Source organism: Gekko japonicus, unplaced genomic scaffold, assembly GCF_001447785.1.
Source record: "Gekko japonicus isolate JY-2015 unplaced genomic scaffold, Gekko_japonicus_V1.1 scaffold2680, whole genome shotgun sequence".
In the NCBI taxonomy this organism is placed as follows: domain Eukaryota; kingdom Metazoa; phylum Chordata; class Lepidosauria; order Squamata; family Gekkonidae; genus Gekko; species Gekko japonicus.
The window spans coordinates 52,082-63,597 of NW_015174917.1; the positions used below are offsets into that span (position 1 = coordinate 52,082).

Below are 11,516 nucleotides of genomic sequence, written 5' to 3' on the forward strand. Positions count from 1 at the left end.
TGGCAGGAGCTGGAACGAGAGACGGGAGCTCACTCCATCGTCATGCGGCACACTCGGGTCTCGAACTGCTGAACTACTGACCTTCCACAGCCTGAAGTTCAGCGTCTTAACCACTTGAGCCACTGCAGATCCTAACATTGAAGGGGGCGGGGTATAAATCCAATCTCCTCCTCTTCTTCTTCTTCCTCTTCTCCAGACCAAACATGCCCAAGTCCTTCAGCCTTTCCTCAGAGGGCCTGATCTCCAGGACCCCGATCAGCCACGTCACTGCATCCTCTGGCAGCGAAGCCCACATTTTAACCACGTGCCGTGGAACAAACCATTTCCTTTGGTGCGTCCTGAACCTACTGCCCACTGACTTCACTGGAGGCCCTCGAGCTCTAGTCCTTTGGGAGAGGGAGGGAAAGACACCCCTCCCCTCAGAGAAGGAGCCCCGATGCACCCCCAAGTCACGTCCACAGACACACAGACCACAGAGCAGCTCTCCGGGAGCCTCCTTGGAAGGACTGGCAGCTGCGAGGGAGGCGGCTCCCTGGCCCATCGCCCCCCCCCCGGCAGTCGGCTACCCTCCCTTTCACTCACCAGCCCCAGCAGCTCGGAAGCGGGGGGAGGGAGGAGGAGGAGGAGGAGAGGAAGGCGCCCCTGAGACAACCAGCAGGAGGGAGCAAAGGCAGACCGACAAGGGCACCGGCGGCGGGTGGGCGGGGGGCTCTACTCCTGCAGCTACGGCTCGGCAGTGGCCAACTTACATGGCGGACTGTTAAGCATAAATGGGACGACTGGAGTTAGGTCAGGCTCCGATTGAGCACGATCCAACTCCACCGTTTGCCCTGGGCTGTCCCAGGCAAGAAGTTTCTCCTCACAAGACTGTGTGGCAGTCGCTGCAAAACAAACGCAAGCGTTAAAATAAACATCAGAAAGCGAAATAAGGATGGCATCGAACACACACGCACGCACACGCACACGCACACAGCCCCCAGCAGCCCATGCGCACACCAGTGTTCCCTCTAAGCTGAATTGGTGTGAGCTAGCTCAGTTTTTTAGCCTCCGGCTCACAGATTTTTCTCTTGGCTCAGGAAGGGATGGGGCTCCAGAGCAAACTGATTTATGCAGTAGCCCAATCGCTCGCTCACAACTTTAATGCCAGGAGCTCACAGAGTAGAAGTTTTGCTCACAGGACTCCACAGCTTAGAGGGAACATTGGTGCACACCAGATCCAGCAGCATCTGGATGCCAAACATCAGTGGCGGCACCTCTGCAGGTGGGTCCCTCGGCCAAGGGATCCGCCCCTTCGGAGCGCAGTGAGGCTGGAAGGGGGGGGGGACACGACAAAGCCACATCTCACTCCAAATCGAAGTCAGTCGCGGCAGGAGGAACGAGAGTCCCCGGACGCCCTCTGGGCGGGATTCCCTGCTTCTTGGGGGGTGGGGGAGAAGAGGGTCCACAATGGTTTGGAGCTGAGATAACCACCGGGGAAATCTGGCCCCGTCTGGGGAAGGTGAGCCCCTCTTCCCCACTGACACAGGGCCCAGGCTCAGAGGTGAGAGCTGAAGGTACCCAAGCCCAGCAGACTGGCTCACAGCGGAGCCGCAGGGCGCGGACAGCGGTCGCTGATGCAGAGATCGTGAGGACCTTCGGGGCAGGTGGGAGACAGGAACTCCTGGAACGGCCGTGCCGGGAGGGGTCCGCTGTGTGTGCCTCTGCAAGTCTTCCCTTGCTCCAGAACCTGCCCCCACCGGCCAGGCTCCCTGCCGATCTCCCAGCAGAGCTTCGAGCCCTCGCAGAGGCCAAGAGACCTTCAGGCCTGGGTGAGCGGCAACGGCTGGGGGGAGAGGCTGGACGCTGCGGGGGGGGGGGCACCCAGGCCCACTGCCCTCTCCCTCGGCTCCTTGATATCCTTTATATTGTCAGCAAGCTGCCAAAATGTTCTCTTCCCTTTGCACATGCGCATACCTTCCTATGCACAGATGCGCATACCTTTCCCTATGGCTAATTGCCGTTCTCCTGCTAACTGCACTGCGTATCTCTCAAGGCCGCTGGAGGAGTTGCTTAGATCACTGCTAGCCGTGGGAAGCTCGTACCTGTTTTGCTTTGGGTAGCAGTTAGTTCCCAGGCCTAATGGCGCGCGCGGGAACCATAGTAATTGGGTAACGCTCATATGAATGTACTATAACTGTTTTGCGCCTAGTTCACCCCTCATTCCTAACAGTGTTCCTGTCCATGCATCTCCAGCTTCAATAATGTAAAACCTTCTTGCAAGTGTGTGCTACCATTGTTGCTGAGGGTCCTGACATTTATCCTTTATATCCTTTATAGAATTACAAGTGCACTATTAATGTAATTAATTCTGAAAGCACCCTTAAAAACAGGAGCCCTTTTGAGAGCAAAACCAGAAAAAGCAAACGGAAGTTTGGAACACAACGTATGCTTTTCCTGCTCAGAATCCAACTTTCGTCCTGGAAAACGGATGACGCACCAGTACGTGGACAGCCGCCTGTAAATGACGGCCTTATGCACACGCCACCCCAGATCCACAGCTAGGAGACCACAGCTGATAACAGCTGCCTAGTCCCCAAAAGCAAAACACAACAAATGCACCGGCCATCACCACAAGTGACAGCAGACACAATGGGCTGCGATACAGACTATGTTTCTGTTGCAGAATTAGGGCTGGATTCAGTCTAAAAACTCTGCAAAACCTCTGGCACATCTATAATACTTTAATTTCTATAGTCATTCGTTTCCAGAGTTGAAACGTTGGTTCTGTTCTGCTCCCAGGGAGCTTCAGGCCATTGCTATGTGCCGTGTGTGGCTTTCACTGGACACGACTTTGCCTCACGTGACTTTTGCCTCCCCGGAATGTTTATATTTTACAGCAGTCACAAGTCACTATCCAATCCTCAAAAGATAAGAGTATCAGAAACGAGCTTCCTTGATTCTGTGAGTCACCCTGGCTTAACCCAGCTTTCCTTGACTCTCCTGGCCTCAGAGACAGAAAGGAAGTGGCTGACTTTGTTGTCTACGTCAGATGTAGGTCAAATACTCATCACAGACTTGGCTGACAGTTGCAGTGGCTTCTGTTGGCGAAAAAGAGCACTTAGTGTCTGATTTTAGTCTTGTTCCAGGTTGTTCTGATCAACTACCCACAGGTATGGTCTTGACAGAACCACCCCAAGGATATCCTTTATAGAATTAAGGTAAAGGTAAAGGTTCCCTTGCTCGAAAGCCAGTCGAGTCCGACTCTAGGGTTGCGTTGCTCATCTCCGTTTCCAAGCCGAAGAGCCAGCGCTGTCCGAATACGTTTCTGTGGTCATGTGGCCGGTATGACTAGACACAAAGGTGCACGGAACGCCGTGACCTTCCCACCGAAGTGGTACCTATTTATCTAGGGGTTGTGCTGAAATATTCTGTGTTGAATATTGAAATGCTACAAAAATGTTTTCTGACTTTAAGAATGTGTAATGGAATAACTTGTGTCTTAGAACAACTCTCTCTCTCTCTGTCTCTCTCTCTGCAACTGGGAAACCAGCTCCTCTCCCTCCCTAAACCGAACACGGTGGGAATGAGGGTGCATGAAAAGGTAGCTGCACCCCTCATTTCCCCTTCAGTTTTCCCCTAATGGAATGAGGGTGAGGTTTCTGCCAGTCCCCCTCCCACTCTGGACCCCAGATTTGCCCCACCCATGCTGCATGCGAGTGAGATTAGCCGGTGGCAGGGCGAGGGGGTTGGGGGAGAAGGAGAGGGAGTCCCCTTTTGGCAATGGAAGGTCCCTGCCACACGTCAGGAAAAACACCGGAAAAACACTGGCCAAAGTGCGGCTAATTAGAGCTGCACCAAAATAGAGACGCCGCGGCGGGATCCCACGGATCCACTGAGCCGCGTCGTCGTTGCTCCCCGGCACGATCAGATGCTGGAGAGGAAGACGGTCGGGAGGGGGAGGCTGCCGAACTGCGCGTGTCTGAGCATGCGCAGTTCAGCCAGGAGCCGGGGATGCACTGGCGAAAGGACGCGCCGGCGATCCCACGGCCGGCCTTGATGAGGACGTCCCAGAAGAACCACTTCAGTAGGTGGTTCATTTTTGCTCTGTGTTTTGGGCAGAAGGGCCGGATCGGGGACGGGTGCGCAACGCTTCCCAGATGTTGCGGTGGGATCACGCCCATTTGCTCCGCCCCCGATCCGTCCCTCTCCCGGCCCAAAACCTCTCGTATGACCGGGGCCGAAATGCCTCTGGCTAGTCTGGGTCCAACCGCACGGTTTTCCAGTGCTTCCTACATTGCGGCTTTCCTTTTGGAAATGGCGCTGCATAAGAAACAGCCCACAGCAGCCCCGGCGGCCGTCTCTTCCCTGGCACTGAATGGAAATTCCCGGCCATCTGTTAGCGCAGGCTTGAGAGTATTAAAAATTGCTTAGCAATCGGAGAGAATTATGTTCTGTCCAAAAATGACGGCAGGCAGACACAGAGACAGAAGTAATGTACCTTTGCCAAAGAGTCACACAATCAAAAACCATGTGCAATCAAAGAAAGAAAAGAGAAAGAAAATCACAAGGGAAAAAAAATACAAAGCGGGGGTGGTGGTGGTGGTGAAGTTAGCGGGGTGAGACTTTTGTTTTCTTTGGGGGAGGGAGTGAGGAGGAGGAGGAGCAGCAGCATCTTTGAGAAGTGTTACATGGGGGTGGGGGGGGGGCAGGGGGACGCGCAGGTGGGGGGGCAGGGAGAGTTCCAGGAGAGACAGTGAATCGGAAGCCTTGGCAATGAGAGCCAATATTCTGGAAGAATATTGCAGGAGGAGAGGAAGACAGGGAGAAGGGGAGAGAGCGAGTGTCGAGGCGGGGAAGGGCTGCCGTTGGAGGCCCCCCGTGGACTTACTGGCTGTGTAACAGAGAGAGAGCTGGGACGGCAGGGACTCGGGCTTGCTCTCAGAGCGACTCCGTCCTTCGGGCATTGAGCTGCTGTCCCCGATGGAGAGGGGGGGAGCTTGGATGGCGCGGAATCAAAACAAACAAAAAAAGACACAAAACACACACACACATACACACAAACAAAAAAAAATGCACATTCAGTAAATGAAACAGAACAGGACAGGACACCAAAGCGACCACAATGCTCCCTACAAATGTCCGGCCAGGCGATTCATCTGCACCGCCAAGGGCGGAGAGACCCCCTTCCCCCACAGGTGCGCAGTGGGGCCGACACAAACACGACCCATTCCCTCCCGAGCTGCTCATCTAGAGGCCATGAGGCTGGAGAAATGACCTGGCTGTAGAGGAAGGCCTGGATGTTAACCCTAGCCAAGAGCAGCGCACGGTGGGGAAATGCCCCCTGGTGAGAGAATGGGCAGGAGACAGCGGGCACGGCCCTTCCTTGCCAGCTTGGGCGTTTGGGCCCATCCAATGGAGAAGACACTGTCCTCCTGCAACAGGTCCCCAGGACACCCCTGGCACAGCCTCCTCCGACGAGGTCCCTCTGCCCAGTCCTGCAGCTAAATGACGGCCTCCTCCACCGGGACACACGAGCTACCAGGGCACCTCACATGCACTGTCGGATACAGACAAAGCCCCCGGTGGGGTGAGTATGCTAGTCCACCTGGGCTCAAGCTCTCTGCTCCCCCTGGCTGGGGAAAACCCAGAACCTCAGACCAAGGTTGTTCCTGCCCGATCTTGGACTTTGGGCACGCAGAGCAGAATGCGCCCTGCCGGCTGGGCTACGGCGCCTCCCCTCAGAGCACCTGACCAATACGTCCCCCTTCTGCCACCACCCCACTGCCTTGCCAAAGAAGCCGTGTTCTGCAAAAACCCAAACAACCGTCTGAAAACACAGCAGGCCACGGAGAAAGCACTTGCAGATTTATAGACTACAGTGTGAATGTTGAGGCAGGATCCACAGAGCTGCCCACCCCCCCTTTCTCCAGGCACGCTTTGGGGATTCCTGCAGCGCTCCGAACATTCCCACAAGCTCCCACCCCAGACGTCCACTCTCAGGAGCTGCCCTGCGCACATCCGCCCACCCGTCTGATCCTGGGCACAGCGGAATCCATGTTGTGGCTGGTTAGTGGATGAAGGGGAGTCCTGAGGGGGAGCCAGCCCCGCCCCATCATGCCTCAGCAGGCCCGGGGCCCCATCACAACACACAGCCGGCCCCCCCCCCAGCCGTGCCACCAGCCTCCAGGGGCTGTCCGAGCCAAAGCTGCTTAGGGACAGGTGGCGTGGGACTGCAGCTGCCAGCTGAGTCAGGCTAGCAAACCTCACCGAACCGTCACAAAAACATGTGGAATTTCACATTGTACCGGCATGGAATAAACTGGTACAGGGGGCGGCTGTTTCACACAGCCTTTCCCTTCCAGTAAGGAGCCGCCTCTGAAGACGTGTGTCATTTCAAACTGCGCCACTTTCTTTTCCCGCCATTCCCCCTCCTCCTGCGCGCACAATCTCCTTGAGAGGGTGGTTTGTTTGTTTTTGAACATTCTCTTGGGAGCGCTATGGCGCTGAAGCAGGACTGCAAACCAGCGCCATAGCAACCCCACTGAGATGCCTGGACTCCATTTAGATACACTGACGTTCGCTACTACTGTCCCCTGGAAACAAGGAGCTCACTTTGGTGTAGTGGTTAAGTCTAATCTGGGAGAGGCGGGGTTGGTTTTCCTCCCACAGGAAAGGAGTTTGCAAGCCGCTCTGAGACTCCTTTGGGTAGTGAAGAGCGGGGTAGAAATCCAATCTCTTCTTCTTCTTCTTAGTGGTTGAGTGCGCGGACTCTAATCTGGGAGAACCGGGTTTGATTCCCCACTCCTCCACTTGCACCTGCTGGGTGACCTTGGGCAAGCCATAGTTCTGATAAGAGCTGTCCTTGAAAACCAGCAGTTTCTGTCAGAGCTCTCTTAGCCCCACCCACCTCACAGGGCGTCTGTTTTGTGGGGAGGGGAAGGGAAAGGAGTTTGGAAGCCGCTCTGAGACTCCTTTGGGTAGTGAAGGGCGGGGTATAAATCCAATCTCTTCTTCTTCTTCACTGGATACAGAGTTCAAGCACGGGGGGAGGGGGGAACCGGACTGTTTTGAAACCCAGGAAGCTTTCCTTCCTTCCTTAACGCCCACAAACCACGGAGTGTGTGTGCCTGTGTGTGTGTGTGCCTGAGTCTACACTTCTTCTCAAGCAAACTTTTTAAAAATCTACCAAACATCTGCCTCACCATTCACTTATGCCCCTGAACTCCCACGTAAACACACTGCCCGATCAGGTACTAGTTCCCAGGGGACAGCAGTAGTGAATGTCAGTGTATCTACATGGAGTCCAGGCATCTCAATGGGGTCGCTATGGCGCTGGTTTGTAGTCCTGCTTTAGCGCCATAGCACTCCCAATAGAATATTAAAAAAAAGAGGACAATCACATGAGGGGGGGGGAAAGGGTGTGAAAAGAACTGTCATCACAGGAAGCGCTATGGGGCATTTTATACAGCACCCCATAGCGCTTCAGAAGCGGTAGAAAAGATTGAAGACTGGAGGAGAGCAGTTTGAGTCAACCACGCTTCAGGCACGCTTCCTGAACGGGACAGAAGTGTGTTTGTCTGAACAGGTAAATATATTCCGTCAGGGACCGGTTACTAAAACGGGTCTGTCTGAAATGACAGAAAACCCCCGTTAGTGACCAGTTCCTGAAACGGAATACATAGGCTGTCTGAAGTTGACCCATGTTCTTCAATACCTGAGTTACGCCAGTCCTGCCCCTTGGGGTGCCTTATCCGAAATCAGACCTCTGGTTCCTCAAGGTCAGCCTTGCCTACTTGGGTCTCTGGCAGAGGCCTCGCACATCCTTTTCCCCGGAGGTGCTGGGGATTGAAATAGGAACCTTCTGCATGCCCAGCAGAGGCTCTGCCGCTGAGCCAGAGTCCTTCCTCCATGCCTTCAGACAGGTTAGGAGGGAAAAACAATGCGGTCAAAGGTCTTCTCTTTTGCTGCCTCATTGCCCAATAAGCAAGCGAAGCTCTGATAAAGACACTGTCTGTGGCAAAACAGCACCGTCTCCCTACGATATTCTCCTCCTCGTACACATGACCATCACTGATAGGCTGAAGACAATGCAAGGTAACTTTTCCCCATGGAATTTCTGGCTGGCTGGACCAGGCTACACATGGTTCCAGGAGGAATACTTGGAGAGCGGTGTGAGGGGAAACCACGGAGCCATTTCTTCTCCCTCGGGAAGCCACCAGAACCAGTTCAGCTCCCAAGCAGTGTCACAACTCTTACTAGAAGCTGGAAAGCTTGGAGAAAATCCCTGGTTTAGCACTACGAAATCTGAAAAGCTGCTATTTCCTTACAGCCCCCCACTAACATGTGGAGGCTACTTCCTGTCTGTGACTGGGGCAAAGGGTGGGTCAACAGACTGAGGGGAACCTGGCCCTGGAAAATGTTCCACATCTGCCCATGGATTTAGAAACTCTTGCTTGCTTTAGCGCCAAGGCACCTACCCTTCAGGTCCTCGTCTTCGGTGGTCGTGTTACAGCTCTCTGTGGAACCCTGCAAAGTAGAATGTTGGTAGATGGAAAAAATCAGCTCATAGCAAGACATGAAGGCACAGAGGGACACAGAGAATAGGGGGGGAATGGAGCAAGGAAGGTAAGAGGGCAATGCTATGAACAACCTGGTGGCTATCATCATATGCTGGTATCCGTATGGATTGACTACTGTAATGCAACTTGTTTGGAGCAGCCCTTGTAGATGGTGTGGGAATCATAAAATTTGGTTGCTCATCTGCTGGTGGGGGGGGCAGCCCTGAAGATTGTGTTAAACCTCTTTTGGGTCAGTTGCATGAGCTGTTAGCTCATTTCCAAGCCCAACACGTGATGCTGGCTGTGATACTGAAGTCCGACATTGCTGGAACCCCAAACCTAACTCTTTCCATATGAATTTCTCAGACCAGTTGGCAACGCCTTGCCCTGGGAAACCTTTTCAAGACATAGTGGCGCTGAAGGGCTTCCCCTCCCTGGCTACAACAGCCTCCTGAGGGAGGCCTGCCAGCTCACCCGATTTCTTGACATCCGATAGGCAGCTAAAGCTTGAACAGTTATTCAGGCATTTCAAGTTCTGATTTGATTTCAGTTTAGGTCACTGGCTGGCGTGGGTACCTGCCTCTCCTCCTGTGTGTACGATGTTGGGCTTTGAGGATCCCAGGACTGTTTCTTCATTTATTTTATTGTGTGCACATTCAAAAGGTTATTCACAGGATTTAAGAAACAAGTAAATACAGAGGTGAAAACAGAAGAGGAGCTACAAATAGTGGGGTGGAACCGGGAAAGGTCTACCCTGCTGCAGCAGTTGCTGGAGAGCAACCGGTACTTTGTGTGATGGAAAACGTCGACAGACCAGGGGGTGGGGGGGTGGCCTGAAGGAAGGGCTACTGGTCAGAATCATGCCAGACCAAAACAGCCTCTACTCTCCCCGGCCACGTGTCTTCTGGTTCCTGCAAGACCAGCAAAAGCAGCAGCGCTATGGCTGCAAGTGGCTAGATCCACACTCCAGATGTTTGATTTTGGGTTCATGTTGGCTTTTTATCTATTGTGTCTTCCCGGGCCTGGGGGCTTCCCTCTGCCTGATACTGGAACAGGTATCTGTTATAACGAACGCTGAACTGTTTGCAATGGCATCCATGCTACCTGGTTACTGCTGATATGGAGTAAGTGGGTATTTGGGGGGGGCGGAGGGAAAACACCTTGGGGTGGCATCACGAAGTAACGACACTCCAGGGCCATGCTATAGGCAAGTTTCAGCGTCTCCGTACGGGTTTCTCCTACACGGACATATGGCAAGGAAGGCTGCAGGATGCAATGGCACAAAATCTAACAGCGGCAGGGAAAGAAAGAGGCGTAAACGATGAAGGTGAGGCGGCAGGGATGATGGCCGGGAACAGGGAGAGCAAAAGGCCGGCACTTACGTTGTGCATTTCCCCATGCCACAACACTGGCGGCTGCTGGCGGGGGAGGGAACACACACAATGTGAAGAGGTTAGGACACGGGACAACTCTTTGACACATCTGATGAAGGGATGGGGGGGGGACGACGCAGCACAAGGCTGCCCTTTTCAGGAGTAGCAGCGGCAGCGGCAGCAGCCTGTGCTTCATAACCTGGAATGCCACCCTTAGAGCACACAGGAGCACATAACATCTCTTCCAGTTTGTTAAATTTCTATGCAAGAAATCCAGGAAGGGAAGCACATTAATAAGGTCAGAGTGCACAGCCATCTCCTCATGCAATGTCACGCGGCAGGTAGCACATACAAACTGCCAGTCTGTGCACGCTCTAAGGCCCGGCGGACGCATGTAGCACAATGAGGCGGCAGAATGGACTGTACTGCTCCACACGGAAGGCCGGTGATCGCGCTTCTAAATGTTTAAAAACTCTGTGCACATAGGAGACCAGCACAGGGAGGTCCCATTGCAATTGTGCTGTCTTTCCCCTGCCGGGTCCGTCTCCCGCCTTCAAGGAGGGCCTTCCCCCCTTCCGTGGAGGAGCATGCGGCTGCGGAATCCAGGCAGGGTCAAAGGGCAGGGCCTGTTCGGACACCTTGTTCTGTGGCCTCAGCAGACCCAGCCCAAGGTAGTCACTTTCCGGGGGTGGGGGGCAACAGGGAGGGACGTTTTGGGACTCTGAAGGCCCTTTGCGAGCGGCCCCTTACCTTCACACCATCATTAGCATTGTGGACAACGGTAGTTTGTGGCTCCTAATTGAAAGAGAACAGAAAATAAAAGAATCAGATCCCAGCTCCGTGCCTTGCCTCCCTCTGCGTAGCGTCTGTTGGGAGGGCAAAGGGACACACGAGAGCAAACCACAAACGCTTCTGTGGAGGGGGGGGAGCACACACAAGGCACCCCCCCGGCAGGGCCGCTGGGGAGGCCAGGAGGAGGGGGAAACGGCACCGGGAGACAAAGCCGCGCGCGCCCTGCCAAGCCCCAATTGATGGCGGGGGAGAGTGTGCAGTGCTAGCCGTGGCACTCGGACAGGAGTCTCTGGTGCTCGGGGCCAGCCCTCAGTTCGGCAAGAAGGGCCTCCCCTGTGGGTCCTTTCGAAAGCGTTTCTCCTGGAGCCAAAAGATCGCCTCCGGCAAGGCTTTGTCTCCGTGCCCCCCCCCCTCCACCAAAAGTGTTCCGGCCGTTCTTTCTCTCTCTCTCGAGGGACATTCATAATTTCCCTCCCAAAATGGCAGCCGGGCCACCCCGTGATCCGCCGCAAAGAGCTGCGCAGGCAGAGAGCTTTCAAAGTCCCAGTTGGAGGAGTCTGAAGAGAGACGCTGGTGATAAAAACGGGGGTGGGGTGGGGTGTCCTGTGGAGCACCACAACAGCAGCCACTGATCCGCCGCAAAGAGCTGCGCAGGCAGAGAGCTTTCAAAGTCCCAGTTGGAGGAGTCTGAAGAGAGACGCTGGTGATAAAAACGGGGGTGGGGTGGGGTGTCCTGTGGAGCACCACGACAGCAGCCACGGGGGGGGAAAAGCCGGGATGGGATGGGATGCGGGAGTGGGGGGGGGGGGGGGAG

General features: G+C 54.6%; 1 protein-coding gene across 1 annotated transcript in view; it reads right to left on the reverse strand.

Annotated features, from left to right (window-relative positions):
• LOC107122036 (calcium/calmodulin-dependent protein kinase type II subunit gamma-like) overlaps positions 1–11,516 on the reverse strand; it is a 193,713-nt gene that overhangs the window by 12,716 nt on the left and 169,481 nt on the right. Inside the window, exons 16-19 of the mRNA XM_015425061.1 lie at positions 10,661–10,705; positions 8,457–8,505; positions 4,868–4,975; positions 750–881 (exon numbers count right to left, since the gene is read on the reverse strand). Of these exons, the coding sequence (XP_015280547.1) occupies positions 750–881; positions 4,868–4,975; positions 8,457–8,505; positions 10,661–10,705 (334 nt within the window). The remainder of the gene's footprint in view (positions 1–749; positions 882–4,867; positions 4,976–8,456; positions 8,506–10,660; positions 10,706–11,516) is intronic.